Source organism: Aquarana catesbeiana, linkage group LG09 (genome assembly GCF_042186555.1).
Source record: "Aquarana catesbeiana isolate 2022-GZ linkage group LG09, ASM4218655v1, whole genome shotgun sequence".
In the NCBI taxonomy this organism is placed as follows: Eukaryota; Metazoa; Chordata; class Amphibia; order Anura; family Ranidae; genus Aquarana; species Aquarana catesbeiana.
The window spans coordinates 238,680,609-238,699,579 of record NC_133332.1 but is presented as its reverse complement, the minus strand read 5'-3'; the positions used below and the strand labels follow the sequence as shown (position 1 = coordinate 238,699,579).

Here is an 18,971-nt window from a genome sequence, read left to right as displayed (position 1 = left end):
CTTTTGCCACCTAAATTAAGAAAAAAAAAAATGTATCCTACACAGACTGTTTGTCAACGGTCTTTGAGCTGGTGTGGATGGCATCGGTTTTAGACACTTCTGAGATCATTCAGAATTCATTCATGGGTGTATCTGACCTGAAGTTGATCAGATGAATCCATCTCCCTTTATTTCCTGGAACACAGGACAGTGCACATTAGAGCTTCACAATTCTGGCCAAAATGAGAATCACGATTTGTTTGCTTAGAATAAAGATCACGATTCTCATGGCGTAACATCATCTTTCACGTTATACAAAAAAATTGTGCTAACTTTAATGAATTAATAAAAAACTAAACAGTAAAGTGTATTAATTCCATAAAAATTGCGTTTGAAAGACCGCAGTAAGAATATATAAATGTTTGGGGGTTCCAAGTAATTTTCTAGCAAAAAATACTGATTTTAACTTGTAAGCAACAAGTGTCAGAAAAAGGCTTAGTCTTTATATAAATATATATGTTAAATACTGACCTCATTTACAGATCGAAGTTTATTCCTTTGATCTAAAAGTACAGAAGATACAACGTTCGCTTTATCTCCGCCTAAGCGATGTTGTAAAAAAAAAAAAAAAAAAAAAAAAAACTTGGCAGGCTGCCTGTTTTTTTTTTTTTTGACAGCTGTGAGCAGAGAAATCTCTGCACTGAATCAGGAAAATCCTGTGTTAAGATCGCAAGGGGGGTAGAATCGCGATCTCGATTCTTTAACGATTAATAGTGCAGCTCTAGTGTGCACATCATATAAAGAGGAAAAGCACTGGTGATGTAGCCTTCCCAGGATGCATCCGTGAGGCCCTGGTTACATCTACAGTGCCTCACTTAACCAGTTCCGGACCGCCCACTGTATATATACACACACGTCTCTACTTTGACATTATAATCCTTGTTTATGGCAGCAGCTAGCGGTCATAACCTCAGTATTTTTTTTTTTACACAGTGGGTGATCCTCTTTCTCATAAAAGTGGTCCCGGCGGCAGGTTTGTCACAGGATCACTTTTATGGGCAGCAGGAGAGATGCCGCCCATTACCCCCCTTCCAGGTCGTCTCCCCTGAGCTGCCGGTAGCAGCGGAGACAATACGGTCCCGTGGAGCGATGAGCAGGAAGTCGAGTGAGGGCAAAATGGCCCTTGGAGGAACAGAGCGACATCTGACATCACTTCTGCCCAACGGCCTTAAAAAGGCCTTTTTTTTTTTTAGTAGTAAAATGTTTTGTTTTTTTTTTTGCTTTTAAGTGTGAGATCTGAGGTCTTTTTGACCCCAGATCTCACAATAAAGAGGACCGGTCATGCTTATTTCTATTACAAGGGATGTTTACATTCCTTGTAATAGGAATAAAAGTGATAAAAAAAAAAATGTTTTTTAAAAAAAGGGGCAAAAATAAAGAGTAAAAAAATTAATAAAAATTTAACGCGCCCTGTCCCTTTGAGCTCGCGCGCAGAAGCGAACGCATAGGTAAGTCGTGCTTACATATATAAACAGTGTTCAAACTACACAGGTGAGGTATTGCCACGATCGTTAGAGCAAGAACAATAATTTTAGCACTAGACCACCTCTGTAACTCTAAACAGGTAACCTGTAAAAAAGATTGAAAGCATTGCCTATGGAGATTTTTTAAGTATCGTAGTTTGTCGCCATTCCATGAGCATGCGCAATTTTGAAGCATGTTAGGTATCTATTTACTTGGCATAACATCATCTTTTACATTATATAAACAAACTGGGCTAATTTTATGGTTTTGTTTTTTTAATTCATGAAAGTGTATTTTTTCAAAAAAAATTGCATTTGAAACACTGCTGAGCAAATACAGTGCGACATAAAATTCTGCAAAGACCGACATTTTATTCTCTAGTGTCTCTGCTAATTATTATATGTTTGGGGGTTCTGAATAATTTTCTAGAAAAAAAATACTATTTTAAACTTGTAAACAACAAATGTCAGAAAAAGGCCTGGTCTTTAAAGGGATAGTTCACCTTTACCACAAAACTGTCAATACAGATAAAGGGCATCTATTAGATAAAATCTAACTGTGCAGCTCTGACTGAAGTTGAATAATGCCCTTGCCATAGGTGTAGGCCATTTACATACCTTATAAAGCCTGACTGGAATACTCCCAGGATGTTGCTAAGGGAGGCCTAGTAGTCACTGCTCACCTCCATCACAGAAGTGAGCTCTTTCTCTGATTCAAACCCCTTCACATACTCTCTCTCCCGATACAATAGCTCTGAGCTCAGCATTTGAGAGCTCACTCCTGTGATGGTGGAGGTGAGCAGTGATGACTAGGCCTCACTTAGCACTGTCCTGGGAGTATTCCAGTCAGGCTTCATAAGGTATATAAAATGGCCTAGACTTATAGTAAGGGTATTATTCATCCTTAGTTAGATCTGCACAATTTGTTTTAACCAGTTATGGAACCCCCCGCCTGTACGTCAGCTGTTTGAAGTGGAATACCGTTGTTATGGCTGCAGATAGCTGCCATAACCCCGGTATCCTCTTCAATAGCGGGTGGCCTGCTTTCAAATAAAAGTGGTCTCCGCTGTGAATTCGCCGCAAGATCACTTTTATCGGGGGAGGAATAGGGGCCCCTCCCTCCGATGGTCTCCGCCACTCACCAGAGCCATCGGTAGCGGCGGAGACAATCGGGTCCTCTCCCTTGACAGGCCTGGAGCCGAGGGAAGGATGGCCTATACTCGGCTCCATAACATTAAATGGCGGATGTCAAAAACGACTTTCGCCCAATGGTCTTAAAGGGGAATTTTTTTTTTTTTTTGCATTTACAGTGATTGTAAAGTCAGAAGGTGTGAAGGTGTTTTATCTTAATGCATTCTATGCATTAAGAGAAAAAAGCCTTCTGTATGCAGCAGACCTCCTCAGCCCCCCTAATACTTACCTGAGCCCCATATCTGTCCAGCGATGTCCACAATCGTCCGAGACTCTCCCTCCTGTTTGGCACCATTGGCTCCTGCTGCTGTCAAAGACAGTCAGCCAATCAGGAGAGAGAGGGGAGCGGGGCTGGGCCGTGTGTCCAGCTGTGACTCGGCTGCCCCCATAGCAAGCTACCTGCTGTGGGGGCACTCAACAGGAGGGAGGGGCCACGATCACAGAAGAGGGACCCGAGAAAAGGAGGATCCAGGTTGCTCTGTGCAAATCCACTGCAACAGAGCAGGTAAGAATAACATGTTTGTAATTTTCATAGAAAAAAAAACACAAGACTTTACAATCACGTTAAGTCTAAATGATCTCACATTTAGGAGATCCTGTCATGGTGTAAAAAAAATAAAAATTTAAAGTGCCCCGTCCCGCCGAGCTCACGCGCAGAAGTGTGAGGTATCTCCGCGATCTTCGGAGACAGCAATAATTCTACCACTAGACCTCCTCTAACTCAAAACTGGTAACCTGTAGAAATTTTTAAACGTCGCATATGGAGATTTTTAAGGGTCAAAGTTTGTTGCCATTCCACGAGCGGGCACAATTTTGAAGCGGGACATGTTGGGTATCAATTTACTCGGCGTAAAATTATCTTTCACACTATAAAAACAAATTGGGCTAATTTTACTAATGTCTTATTTTTTTAATTAAAAAAGGTGTATTTTTCCCCCCAAAATTGTGCTTGTAAGACAAATATGGTGTGACAAAGTATTGCAACGACGGCCATTTTATTCTCTAGGGTTTCTGAAAAAATTATATATAATTTTTGGGGGTTCTAAGTAATTTTCTAGCAAAAAAACAATGATTTTAACTTGTAAACACCAAGTCTGAAAATTAGGCTCTGGCCTCAAAAGCGGAGTTCTGGCAAGGAAAAAAAAAAATATAACAATCACTCACCTGTCCCACGGACCAGCGATGCGGGTATATGAAGCCCCGCTCCTCTCTCCTTTCTCTCCACGGTGCCGGCATTCTTACAGTGGGCGCCCGGCTGTGGCTTCACAGGCAGGCACGCACTGCGCATGCGCGACCTGTGCTGCACGCTGTGAATGACCGGGCAATCTTCTGGGACCTGTGACGTGTCACAGAAGATTGCAGAGAGGGAGGGGGGAGAGGTGAACTTCCTTCTGGTGCTGCGGAGCCCTGGAAGGAAGTGGGATCTGGAAGCCTCTAAAAAGAGGGTATCCGCTAACCCGCCCCCCCCCCCCCCAAAAAAAAAATGACATGCCAAGTGTGGCATGTCAGGGGGTCACCGTTACTTAAAGTGGAAGTTCCATTTTTGGGTGGAACTCTGCTTTAAGTAGTTAATCTACAAACACCCTCTTTTTTTGTAAAGGTGAACTATCCTTTTCATAACAAAGCAATACACACACCGTGTAGAGATGACAAGCTATGCCTTTATTCCGAAATATTGCCTGGCAACAATTATTTTATTATTTCCTATGCAAGTTTTCATCTACTGTAATTTTAAAATTACAACTCACAACAGCCCCTCTGAAAAGTGGTCTTGCAGGGGGTGGTTGACAATCGGCTGGGAGGCGATTTGCTGCCTTCTTACCACATGTTTAACCCCTGCAATACCATGCCACAACCTCAAACATTACATGTGGATGCAGCTCAGCCCCATTCACTTGAAAAGGGTGCATTTGATGACGGTACTGTCCACCAAATGTGACATGGGGAAAATGTTTGCACCATGTGTAGAACTCTGTCCAGCCATTCTTGCAAAATAAAAGTGGAGCAGTCGAAAGGCAGTAAAATTGTGGCTCAACCACCTATTTTTGCCACCCCCAGGCTGCCCATGTGAATGACCCAAATGTAAATAAAAAAAGTGTTCTTTTTATATTTTGTCTCATGCACACTGTATGCTCAATGCTTTTTTCTCCGACAGGAGTAGCAGCTGCAAAAACGTAGTAAAAATACGCTATTTTGCATAGGCGTTAATGCGCATTCACATGTCTGCCATTAATAAATTAAATTGGCCAGAATTTTCACCATAAGAATGCATTAATGCAGGAGTGCGCCTGGCGTTAACGCACAATAATGCATGTATAAGGAGCGTTTTTTTATGCTCATAAGCTCCTGAACTCTTGGAAGTGATTTTCTTTTATTTCTGCATGTAAACTCCTGAAAATGCCTATAGTCTGCAGAGTGAATGTAAAAGTTTGTTTTTTTGTTAAACAAACATGTTATACTTACCTGCTCTGTGCAAGAGTTTTGCACAGAGCAGCCCGATCCTCTTCTTCTGGGGTCCCCCCAGCTGCGCTCCTGGATCCTCCTCTTCATCAGGTGCCCCCACAGAGAGTCACTTTCCATGGGGGAACCCGTGCGGGCGTGTTCATGAGTCCTGCTGCTGCGTCCATTGACAGAGACAGCAGGAATCGCGCCCCCCCCCCCCTGCTCCTGTGTCACTAGATTTGATTGACAGTAGGGGAGCCAATGGCTCCCGCTGCTATCAATCTATCCAATGAGGACAGAGACATCGGCTGGAGTCGCTGGGCTCGTGCACATCGCTGGAGCGGACGGGCTCAGGTAAGAAAAAGGGGGACGCTGTGGGGGCAACTGCAACGCAAGGTTTTTCACCTTAATGCATAGAATGCTTTAAGGTGAAAAACCTGGAGCCTGTAAAGCATTTTATCAGCACAAATACAATCTGACAGGAAGAATCAATGAACTACCATGGCACTCCACAGCTCCGTGGTAGTTCTTTGACAACTACAAGCCAACAGTCGCAAAGGATGTGTGAATGAATGACGCGGCTGTGTGGGCGGAGCCGAATTCAAAAAGTGACAGCTAGTACGGTGAACTTCCTGTATTATTGTCACAGGGTGGTTTGGTGAGGGAAATTGGGCAGCGGCTGCAGCTTGGGAACATGTTACATGTTCCAACGTAAAACGACTTATTCTTTAAGGTTCGTGTTAACGGGTGGTTGATAAGGGATTAAACAGGAATAGAAAATTTTATAAACATAATTTTTACTTGTAAGGTTTCTATAAATAATGTCACATGCAGATCAAAGATGACTCCTTTCAGCCAGGGCAGTCTTTAACACTGGGAAAAAGGCAGCTGCCCGAGCCCAGTCATTGTTGTGGGGCCCAAAACAGCTGTCTCTTGAGCCCTTGACTGCCCCCAAAAAGTTGATAAGTGGATTTGGGAGGACCCAAGAATATGTTTGCCCAGGGTCCAAACAATATGAAAGGCGGCCCTGCTTTCAGCTACATATGAATGATATAGTAAGTGCAATGTGACAATACATTTTATTACCCAATGACACTTGCAGACTATCTGCATGTGTCATTTTACAGAAGCCAGTCTGCCAAACACTCAAAGTCCCGGCTGTCATTTTGACAGCCAAAAAATGGAAGTAATAGCGGTCAGAAGAGGAGCAGGGTGTATCAGATACACAGAATAAACTTTAAAGTTTTTAAGGTGCATTTCCTATGCTTAAGGTCCTCAGTGATTAAAGAGTTACTAACCTAAAAGATGGTTGGGACCACTGACCTGCAAACTTGCACCAGGTCAGTAATTCATGAAGCAGTGAAGCTAGGAACAAAACGAAACACAGAGCCTGCGAAAGTCAGCAAGGGCAGCTTCATTATACTATCCAGACAGGTAGCCTCTAATACTCTGCTTATCTCGCTGTCCAGGAGACTGATGCACAATCCTGACAGCCATGTGTATAATCATAAGCAGACGTGTGTACAGACAGTGGAGGATCTGCTGCTGTTTATGGAAATACACAACCCAGCAAAGACACACAAAACAAGTATGGCTCCATAAGCAGTTTTCACCACTCTCCACTCCAAGGTGAAGTATATCAAAAAGGTTTTTTTTTTGTTTAGTTTTGGATACACTGGGGAGAATTATACACGCTGCTGGAATTTTTTTCTCTGTGTCCTGATGGGGAGGTTTTCCCGCATTCACCAAGAAAGAAAGTGAGAGGATATAGCTCCAAAATGAGGGAAAATCCCTTTACACATATTTGGTCTGGCGTCAAATTTTGGATTTCATATCACTTTCTGTCCTGGTAACAATGGTCCCCAGGACAAATGGGTTCATCCTTATCGGAAGAGGGTGGGACATAGACTGTAATACCTTCAGCACTGTATTCAAAAACTAGAGCTACACTTTACATTTTGAGTGGAGGTCTTCCTCAATTGTGCAGAGCTGTCTCTCACCTGGGATAGTAAGGACTGAGTGAAGGGCAGAGCTGCCGTGAATGAACGCTTGTCCACAAGAAATAAGTCGGTTCCAATGACATCTTTAGGGCTGATGATGTCCCAGTCCTCCAGGAGAGGACCTACAATGACATTAATACCCATCAGGTGGCCAATGTATGCTTTAAAAAGAAGGAACTTGGTATAAAATTATTTAAAAAGGTCAATCCCACCCAAAACTGGCAAATGCTAGCAGCTTAAAGCAGTATTAAACCCAAAAAGTATTATATTGAAGCTCCCCAATCCTTAGATGTGGTGGCTGCATTATTTTTATTTATTTATTTTTTTTTTAGGCTTTTCCTCCTCTGTTTCTATCTGATGATCTGGCCAGTAACACACCTTCTGTATTAGAGTGCCCACACTCTGGATAAAGAAGCACAGGGGGCACCTTTGGACAGCAGCATTGTCAGTCTGGGCGGAGGGGAGTGTTGAATGGACTAGCAAATTTAGATACCCTAGGAAATTGAAGCCAGCTCACACTGCAGTTACAGCAACAGTTTTTTTCTTTTAGGACAAAGGTTTTACATAGATAAAAAGCTGATTATTGTAAATCACACCGGTTAGTGGGAAACGGTTTGCATGAACACTGAAACATTTGCAAGAGAGCATGTTCTGCTGGAAAACAGACTTAGTGAGCAAATAACCTATATGAAAATAAAGGGGGGAAAAAAGCCTAACAAAATAAAACTAATGCAGCCACCACATCGAAGAATTGGCAAGCTGCAATATAATAAATTACTTGCTTCTGGGTTTAATACCACTTTAAAGATGATCAGAAAGTTTCTAAGGTAGCAAAATCAGTTATTTGATCAAATAAGTTCATACATTCCTGTGGGCCTCATTTAGTTACTAGGTCCAGGCTGTACACAGCACTAAAATCATGTCCCATCCCTTCTACTGCTAAGCCCTGCCTCTGGTATTTTACTGTCAAAAGCCAAAGCCTCTGCAGCCCACTGAAGCTGTGGTATTTATTAGTTGAATGCCAGGGGAAAGGCCTTAGAACCAATAGGGGCGAAGCCTAATTCAAACTTGGATTTGGCAGAAGTTAAAGCCCCGTGTACAGTGGAGATAAAAAAAAGTCTACACACCCCTGTTCAAATGTCAGGTTTCTGTGATGTAAAAGAAACGAGACAAAGATAAATCATTTCAGAACTTTTTCCACCTTTAATGTGACCTATAAACTGTACAACTCACTGTACAACAAACTGAAATCTTTTAGGTGGAGGGAAGTAAAAACAAAAAACTAAAATAATATAGTTGCATAAGTGTGCACACCCTTAAACTAATACTTTGTTGAAGCACCTTTTGATTTTATTACAGCACTCAGTCTTTTTGGGTATGAGTCTATCAGCATGGCACATCTTGACTTGGCAATATTTGCCCACTCTGCAAAGACACTCCAAATCTGTCAGATTGTGAGGGGATCTCCTGTGCAAATCCCTCTTCAGATCACCCCACAGATTTTCAATCTGATTCAGATCTGAGCCATTCCAAAACTTTAACCACTTGCCGACCAGCCACCGCAGATTTACTGCGGCAGAATGGCACGGCTGGGCGAAACAACGTTATGCAATGTCGCTTCGCCCTGTGGCAACTAGGGGTGCACCCGCTGTTTGCCCCCGGAGCCGGCGGGCTCCCACGATCGCTGGTTACACACTGAGCACCGGGATCTGTGTGTGTAAACACACAGTTTCCAGTTCTCTGAGGGGAGAAGAGACTGATCGTGTGTTCATACAAAGTATGAACAGCGATCTGTCATCACCCCCTTCAGTTAGAACACAAAAAGGGAACACAATTAACCCCTTGATCGCCCCCTAGTGTTAACCCCTTCCCTGCCAGTGACATTTTTACAGTAATCAGTGCATTTTTATAGCACTGATCGCTGTATAAATGGCAATGGTCCCAAAAATGTGTCAAAAGCGCCCGATGTGTCCGCCATAATGTAGCAGTTCCGATAAAAAAAAAAAAAAAAAAAAAAAACCACACAATAAAAATGCCATAAAACTATGCCCTATTTTGTAGACACTATAGCTTTTGCGCAAACCAAACAATATATGCTTATTGCGATTTTTTTTTTCCTTTTACCAAAAATATGTAGAAGACTACATTTCGGCCTAAACTGAGGAATAAAAAATTTTTTTATATACTTTTGAGGGATATTTGTTATAGCAAAAAGTAAAAACCGCAGAGGTGATCAAATACCACCAAAAGAAAGCTCTATTTGTGGGACGTCAATTTTGTTTGGGTGCAACGTGGCATGACCATTCAATTGTTAAAGCGACGCAGTGCCGAATCGTAAAAAGTGCTCTGGTCAGGAAGGGGGTAAAATCTTCCGGGGCTGAAGCGGTTAATCTTCTTTTGGTGAAGCCATTCTTTTGTTGATTTGGATGTATCCTTTGGGTGGTTGTCATGCTGAAAGATGAAGTTCCTCTTCATGTTTAGCTTTCTAGCAGAAGCCTGAAGGTTTTGTGCCAATATTGACTGGTATTTGCAAACTGTTTACAATTCTCTCTACCTTGACTAAGGCCCCTGTTCCAGCGAAAGAAAACAGTCCCAAAGCATGATGCTGCCACCACCATGCTTCACAGTGAGTATGATGTTCTTTTGGTGATGTGCAGTGTTTTTGCACCAATCATATCTTTTGGAATTATGGCCAAAAAGTTCAACCTTGGTTTTATCAGACCATAACATTTTCCTACATGCTTTTGGGAGACTTCAGATGTGTTTTTGCTAAATTTAGCTGGGCTTGGATGTTTTTCTTCGTAAGAAAAGGCTTCGATCTTGCCACTCTACCCCATAGCCCAGACATTTGAAGAATACAGGAGATTGTTGTCACACATACCACAAGCCATACTTGCCAGATATTCCAGCAGCTCCTTTAATGTTGTTGTAGGCCTCTTGGCAGCCTCCCTAACCAGTTTTCTTCTCGTCTTTTCATCAATTTTGAAGGGACATCCAGTTCGTGGTAATGTCACCGTTGTGCCATATTTTCTCCACTTAATGAGGACTGTCTTCACTGTGTTCCATGGTATATCTAATGCCTTAGAAATTCTTTTGTACCCTTCTCCAATCTCCCATATTCTTCATACCTTTTAACAATGAGATCCCTCTGATGCTTTGGAAGCTCTCTGTGGACCATGGCTTTTGCTGTAGGATGCCACTAAGAAAATGCCAGGAAAGACCTACTAGGACAGCTGAACTTTATTTGGGGTTAATCAGAGGCACTTTAAAGGATGGCAGTGTGTACTGACTCCTATTTAACATTAGGGGTGCTGAAATTAATCGTTGCATCGATGCATCGCGATTCGGGTGTCCCCGATGCGGCATCGATGCATAAGGACCGGAAAATCGATGTCTGGTGACGTCATTACTATCCCCGCCCCTCCCGGGAAAGCGCTCCGAGTGTATTTTTAAAATGACTTTATTTTAATAAATGTTGTATTACAATAGATGCTGTGACCCCCGCTGTATGTGCTTTTTATAAAACAATGTTGCTTTATACCGTATTTCGCCGTAGTAGTACAATCATGTGACTCCCGGCCCATCCCGCCCCTCTCCGCTCTCCTCTTCCGTCTCCTGAGTCCTGACGTCAGCGGGGATTTCTCAGTCCCGCCCGCCTCTCTTCTGACATGATAACTATAGTCAGCGGGCGGGACTGAGAATTCCCCGCTGACGTCAGGACTGAGGAGACACGTGAGAGGGGAGAGGAGAGCGGAGAGGGGCTGGACGGGACGAGCCGGGAGTCACATGATCGTACTACTATGGCGAAATTCGGTATGAGCTGACATTGTATTTTAAAAGCACATACAGCGGGGGCACAGCATTTATTGTAATATAACATTAATTAAAAGAAAGTAATTGTGGGGGGGTTAGTGATGGCTGCATTTAATGGGCACAGGGGGCTGCGTTTGACGGGCACAGGGGGCTGCGTTTGATGGGGGAGGTTCAGTATTTTTCAGTTTGCGCCCCCCCAAAAAATTTTGAGCACCAGCTGCCACTGGTCAGCACAGAGACAGTACAGGGAACTTCACAGGGCTGTTTGTCGGCTGTGGATTCTATCCCTTCTGACCTCACAGCAGCAGTGTGTGTGTGTGAATCTCTGTACCCTGTAGTGCACCGGATTACTGCACTTTTTAGGGAGTGAGGTTATTTTTAATTCAAAGCGAAGTTCTAGTCAATTTTTTGTTTATTAGAAGTCAGCAGCTACAAAAAAGTGTATCTTCTGACTTTTAATAAAAAGACACTCACCTGTCCCACAATCCAGCGACGTGGCCACCCAAACCCTCCCTTCTCTCCCCTGCCTGTCCACAGCGCTGGCAATACTACTGTGGGCATCCGGCTGTGACAGCTTGCAGCTTCACAGCCGGGTGCGCATGTCTCACTGCGCTGTCCTGCATAGCCAGGCAATCTTTTGGGAACTGTGATGTGTCCCAGAAGATTGCAGGGTGGAAGGGCTGCCTAGGTCGCCCAAGCGGAAGTGGGAGCTCGTCGGTAATCGTGATGCATCGTGATGCATCGCGGAATCGAATCGAATCGTTGACCAGATAATCGTAATCAAATCGAATCGTGAGACCAGTGAAGATGCGCAGCCCTATTTAACATCAGTTTGAATGTGATTGTTTAATTCTGAACACAGCTACATCCCCAATTATAAGAGAGTGTGCACACTTATGCAACCACATTGTTTTAGTTTTTTTATTTTTACTTCCCCCCCCTAAAAGATTTCAGTTTGTTTTTCAGTTGAGTTGTACAGTTTATAGGTTGCATTTAAGGTGTAAAAAGTTCTGAAATTTATCAATTTATCTTTGTCTCATTTTTTTACATCACAGAAACCTGACATTTGAACAGGGGTGTGTAGACTTTTTGTATCCACTGTACATTGTTGGTCTCTTATCCAAGGGGCTGCACAGACAGAGGGGTCGAAATCCAGACTATCACAGGTACTACAATATCCTTACACTTCAGCACCATCATCTAAGAAATGTTTTGGGCTAGGTCAGGCTCGATGTAATAGCACCTTCAGGCTCCTGCTCTGATCTGTCTGGCAAGTGGTACGTTCAAGGGTCATTCCACCAAATACCTATATTTAAGTTTCTGGTAGATGCAAAAGTTTTATTGCCTTTAGCCCTGGTTCACACTGGTGCGATTTGTCATGTGGTTTGACAGCTCAAAATTGCATGACAAGTCGCACCCCATTGCTGGCAATGGAATTGTTCAAATTGTTGTGACTCAAGTTGCAGCGACTTTGAAAAAGGTCCCTGCACCACTTTTGTGGATTTCATTGTGACTTGCATAGACTTTAGTTAAATGAAGTCGCAGGTGCAAATCGCACTGAACTGCAGCTGTGAAATTGCGCTGAAGTAGCACGTTTTCAAAGCCGCACCAGTGTGAACCTGGGCTTAAACGGTTACTTGTATATCTCAGGTACTTTGTAAATGGCTTCTTGTTGGTATCTCCAGTTGTGCATGTCTGCTGTGAAAGTCCACTTATTGGATTTTTACTTTGTATTACTAGATAATACAGTATGAGGGATGGGAATGCCCTCGGTTGCAGAAAATGAGATGGCAAGGTGGGTGGGTGAAAACCCAGGAACTATGGCAGGGAGATCTTACCTTTAAAGTCTTCAAGAGATAGGTGAACTAGTGAAGCTTTCTACCAAAGTATTGTTTTTGGTGGACTGACCCTTTAATCTACACCTCTGCATAAAAGGCTAGCTTCTTCGAGCACTACTATTCTTTTGGAGTCCTGGCCTCCACCCAGGCCCACATGCTTACTGTCTTCAGATGGCTTGATGTCCAGCTTCAGCTGCAGGTATGGTTTGGAGGCGCTGGCAAATGCCGCTCCCAGGTCCCAGTCGGACATGAGTGACAGGTAGTTTTCATGTCCCTGCTTGTCACGGCCAAGGTAGCTGATTCCAAAGTTCTTCCTGCAGAGAAACAGATCAGGAGAGATGAGCAGACAGCACAAGTTTGTTGCTTTCCACTCCACTGAAGGGAATGTATAGCAGGTTTGAATAAAAACTACATCCAAGACTTAAAGGGGTTGTAAACCCTCATGGTTTTTCACCTTCATGCATTCTATGCATGAAGGTGAAAAACCTCCTGTGGTGCTGCAGCCCCCCCGAGCCCCAGTTTTACTTACCTGACCCGATCCTTCGCCAGCCGGGAACGAGCACACCTGCTCTAGCTGGTGTCTCGTTTCCCAATTGGATTGATAGCAGTGCAGCCATTGGCTCCTGGAGCTTTCAATCAAATCCAATGACGCGGTGCCGGGGCAGAGTCCTGCATTCTGTGTGAATGGACACAGATGCAGAACTCGGGAGCGCCACCAAGGAGAGCGCTTCTCCAACATGGACACTCGATGCGGGGAGGAGCCAGGAGCGCCGCTGAGGGACCCTAGGAGAGGAGGTTCGGGGACACTGTTCAAAATGAACTGCACAGTGGATGTATGACATGTTTTTTTTTAAAAGCGAGGGTTTACAACCCCTTTGGGTATATTTTTTTAGACAGATAAATATTCCATATGTACATATTCCAGCTATTAGTCAGTGCTCCTATTTTTCCTGGGTAAGCTCATCTGATGTTAGAAGGGGTCAATTAGGCTCGGTTCACACTTGTGTGATGTGGGAACCCTGCAAATCCACTTCGGGCTCCCACATCGCACCCGACTCGCACTGCAGTTCACACTACCATATGCAAACTGCTGGGAGTGTCAATACATTGTTAATGACACCCCCAATTCAGCTCACGTATTGCACTGTGAACTGTCAGTTTGGACAAAAATTGGATCGCATGGGTGTTCACACCCATGCGATCCGATTCTGGTGCGGACTAAAAAAAAGGGTCTATGCGAGTTTGGTCTGAATGCGATGCGATTAGGGCCAAAACAACTAATGTCTAGTTGTCAACTATTTTCATAATCAATTAATCGGCTAGCCGATTAGTTGTCCTGCATACAGAATTCATTATTTGTTTACATATCAGGAAATACAGTGCAGCACACATACAGCTCAGTACACATGCATCCATACATGTCAGTAAGTGCCTGAGAACTTGTGAATGTGTGAGGAGCAATGCCTCATGGGACATGTAGTCCTGGCAGGAAGAGAGTGGTTCTAAAGGCAGTTTTTTTTTTTACCTTGCTATTGGGGCACTCTATACTATACTTTGCAGCTTGCTTCGCCGTCACTGTTATAGGGGCACTCTGAAGGCAGGAGGAGCCAGAAGCGTAGGTGGGGGACCCTAGAAGAGGAGGATCTTGGCTGCTCAGTGCAAAACAATTACACAGAACAGGTAAGTAGAACATGTTTGTTAAAAAAAAAAAAATCACTTTAACCACTTCAGCCCCGGAAGATTTGGCTGCTCAATGACCAGGCCATTTTTTGCAATACAGCACTGCGTCGCTTTAACTGACAATTGTGCAGTCATGCGACACTGTACCCAAACAAAATTGACGTCCTTTTTCCCCACAAATAGAGCTTTATTTTGGTGGTATTTGATCACCTCTGTGGTTTTTATTTTTTGCGCTTTAAACAAAAGACCGACAATTTTGAAAAAAAAAAAAAAAAAAACCCCCCACACAATATTTTGTACTTTTTACTATAACAAATATCCTCAATTTTTTTTTAAAAAAAGCTTTTTCTCAGTTTAGGCCGATATGTAATTTTCTACATATTTTTGGTAATAAAAATCGCAATAAGTGTATATTGATTTGTTTGCGCAAAAGTTATAGCATAGTTGAACTGTATAAAGTAAACTTATGAGCAAAACTGTATTATTCTACATATTTTTGGTATAAAAAAAAAAAAAAAAAAAAAAAAAAATCGCAATAAGTGTATATTGATTTGTTTGCGCAAAAAGTTACAGCGTCTACAAAATAGGGGATAAGTTTATGGCATTTTTCATATTATTCTTTTATTAGTAATGGCAGCGATCTGTGATTTTTATTGAGGCTGCAACATTATGGCGGACATATCGGACACATTGTTGGGTTGATTGACAATTATACAGAGATCAGTGCTATAAAAATGCACTTACTGTACAAGTGTCACTGGCAGGGAAGGGGTTAACACTAGGGGGCAATCAAGGGGTTAACTGTGTTCCCTCGCTTGTGTGTTCAAACTGTAGGGGGAGGGGACTGACTATAGGAGATGACAGATCGTGATTCCTAGCTATTAGGAACTCACGATCTGCATCTCCTCTCCTCACAGAACAGACACACACACACGTCCCTGTTCTGCCTCTCGTGCCCGCGATCGCACGTGGCCGTCGGTCACCAGCATCGGCACCCCCACAGTGCAGCAGGCGCGCCTGCTATCCCGCTTAAAGGAGCAGATGTACAGCCACGACGGTTCGTGGGATTGTGCTGACCTGCCGCAGTATAATGACGGCGGCTGGTCGGCAAGTGGTTAAAGATTGTGTGCATCGAAGATCAGCATCTGAACTCAGAGAAGGTGGAGGCTGATAGTAATAGAAGGCATTACAATTACATTTAAAGTAAACTTTTACCAGTATTGTGCATTATATTTTAAAATGATCATATCCATGAAAAAAAAAAAAAAAAAAAAAACTAAATAAAAAAAGTCTCAGCTTTAATATAAAAGATTTATATCTTCCCTTCCACCCTTCATATAGCTTCATGTCTGACTCCTAGTTAAAATGCCCATATATCCTACTTCTGGGTGTATTTATTATTTACTATTATTTAATTACTTTCATTGTTTCACAGTATAAATGAACCCCTTATAGTAGCGATTATCTGCTCTTTTGGTACTATAAAAAGGGCTAATTTTAGTTCAACCCCATTATGACAGCTGATACAAAAAAAAAAAAGAATGCTGCTGCTACTAAATGTCTTAGGCCTGGTTCACACCTATGTTTTTTTTGTGCTTTTTGCAGAAAATGCACTACACTTTATTTAATATTGTTTCCTATGTGACACATTCACATCTATGCTTTTTTCAGCCGCTGCATATTTTGGAATGGACTTTATTCAATACAAAATAGTGGGTTTTTTTGGTTCAATACACTTCAATGGAGAAGCTGCAGAAAACCATGCTGTGTGTTCTTGCAGTGATTTGCTTTTTTAAGCTGCCCAACAACAAATTGGCCAAACATAAAAAAATGCAAAAACGCAAATCGCAGCAAAAAGCACTGCAGAAACAGATCAAAAGCAAACTGCATAGGTGTGAACCAAGCCTTATGCTGGCCATACATGTATCGATTTTCAAATGAGAATATTCATTACGAAAAATCTTTGTACATTCACTGAAGGAAAGAATGTTGTTTGAAAATTTTCACTTGCTTTTAACATTCAGTTTTAAAATGAATGTAATTTCTGAACGAAAACCATATACACTGTCTGAAAATTCCTTTGACCAAGAAGTTTTCTATTCTGCTCTTTCGAATCTTCCCGTCACTGTGGTTGAAAATGTGTGTCGATTTGGCCAAACTTACGATTAGAAAATCGAACGTTCTTAAATAAAATTTTTTTTGAAAGAAGACATTGTTTTTGTATGGCCAGCATATAATATAGGTTACAGTTCTGAGAATTGGCAAAACAGTCTTTAATTTTTTCTTTTCTTAAAATAAAAAAAATGATCTCGGAGTCTGATGTTATTTACCAGATTTAACCTCTAATGGTATATACAGGACTGTGTATCTCTTCTGTCTGTTATTCTCAGAGTGGATTAGAGATTTTGCTCCCCAACCATATTGTTGGTTATTTATAAGGCATATAGATATTTAAGAATAAATTGCCTTTTTTTTTTTTTTTAAACTTTACATATTAACTAAATTATACACCACACTTTAAGATTATTATCCAATTAATCAATACAATAAAATAGGCCAACTAATCTAAGAAAATAATCGTTCGTTGCAGCGCTAGATGCGATATCAGCCATATTATCTGTATGGCTGAAATCGCATCGCAAGAACATCGCATGTGATTTGCACTGCAGTGCGGTGCAAATCAAATGCGATCTCGCAGAGCGCAGTAGTGTGAACCGGCAATAACTGAAGATTAGATTACACAAATCTGGATGCGTCAAAAAGGAGGATTCCTCTGTAGAGACGATCAATAAGAAAGAGTCTGACAGTAAACAGCTACTACTGCTCTCCCTTTAGAAAACCCACAATACTCCCTCCTCCAAAACATACTCCATGCTGACCTCAAAAAAGATCCATACGAAGCACTTCTCTGCAACCAAATTGCAGAGCTGCTTCACCTGGAGCGCCAGCTGGCTCTGCATCTCTTTACTGCAACCAAACTAACTATAGCTAGGGCATGGAAGACACAGACACTAAGTTTTGAGGCGGTTAAAATTCGAATGGACGATATAATAGTTAACGAAAAGCTGACTGCTGTCCTTTTGGACACTCATGATGAGTTCCTGAAGGTACGGTGGCCATGAGTTGAATATACTAAACCCACCAGATTTGATACTACCCTTCTTCGGATTTAATACACTCTTGCTCCCCACCGCGAGGACCCCCCCCTTTTTTTTTTTCCCCTTTTCTCTCCTTCCCCCCCTATTCTTTACTCCTCCCTTTTTAGCTAATCTCAACCCCTAGTTCTTCTTTAACCTCCCTCTCAATGCTTTTACTTCTCAGTTGCACTTAAGAATCCATCTGGCCACCGGGCATAGCCTTGGATGAAACGGTTACACGGACAGATACTCAGGACTATTTAGTTAGGCCACAGTTGAGACAAACTTTTCAAGTATTTCTTAAAAATCGGACGCAGTCCTACAGACATTCCTGAAACCTTAGCGTGTCCAACCATTTTCACGTTTCCAACGTACAACTGTTTTCAGCCTCTGTTATATTCTTACTGTTTTGTTTTTCTTTGATTTACTAGCATACTTATTTTACTTATAAGATGCTAAATTTTATGTTTATTCATGATGCATTCTCTACACTCTCATGCCCCGTACACACGGTCGGACATTCCGACAACAAAATCCTAGGATTTTTTCCGACGGATGTTGGCTCAAACTTGTCTTGCATACACACGGTCACACAAAGTTGTCGGAAAATCCGATCATTCTGAACGCGGTGGCGTAAAACACATACGTCGGGACTATAAACGGGGCAGTAGCCAATAGCTTTCATCTCTTTATTTATTCTGAGTATGCGTGGCACTTTGTGCGTCGGATTTGTGTACACACGATCGGAATTTCCGACAACCGATTTTGTTGTCGGAAAATTTTATAGCCTGCTCTCAAACTTTGTGTGTCGGAAAAGCCAATGGAAAATGTGTGATGGAGCCTACACACGGTCGGAATTTCCGACAACAAGGTTCTATCACACATTTTCCGTTGGAAAATCCGACCGTGTGTACGGGGCATTAGACTGTGAAATTGCTATGACTATCAATAAAACCTTTTGTAAAAGAAAACCCACAATACTCCATAACATTAGTGTCATGGGTGCCCACTGTAGTAAATATTTATTTATAAAATAAAAATATTATACAGGCAGTCCCCAAGATACGAACGACTCCTACTTACGAATGGCCTCAAATGCCGGCCACTTGTGCTCCATGCTGGTCCCGAATACCTCCGGACACATCCCATACTGCAGTACTACATGTACTGCATGGCCAGAAGAGCCCCAGATAACATAACAAGCGCCCGAAACATCCCACATTCATGCACAGGCGGACGTTACATTTACGAATGCGGTGTTCCGACCGGAAGTTACACTTACAAATGCAGTGTTGCGACTTACTAACAGCTTTGACTTATGAACAAACCTACAGTCCTTATTGTGTTAACTCGGGAACTTCCTGTATA

At 42.4% G+C, this 18,971-nt stretch overlaps 1 protein-coding gene across 1 annotated transcript in view; it reads right to left on the bottom strand.

The window, feature by feature from the left end:
* TBC1D25 (TBC1 domain family member 25) overlaps positions 1–18,971 on the bottom strand; it is a 37,845-nt gene that overhangs the window by 6,000 nt on the left and 12,874 nt on the right. The window contains exons 3-4 of the mRNA XM_073600000.1: positions 12,949–13,100; positions 7,136–7,257 (exon numbers count right to left, since the gene is read on the bottom strand). Coding sequence (XP_073456101.1) covers positions 7,136–7,257; positions 12,949–13,100 — 274 coding nt within the window. The remainder of the gene's footprint in view (positions 1–7,135; positions 7,258–12,948; positions 13,101–18,971) is intronic.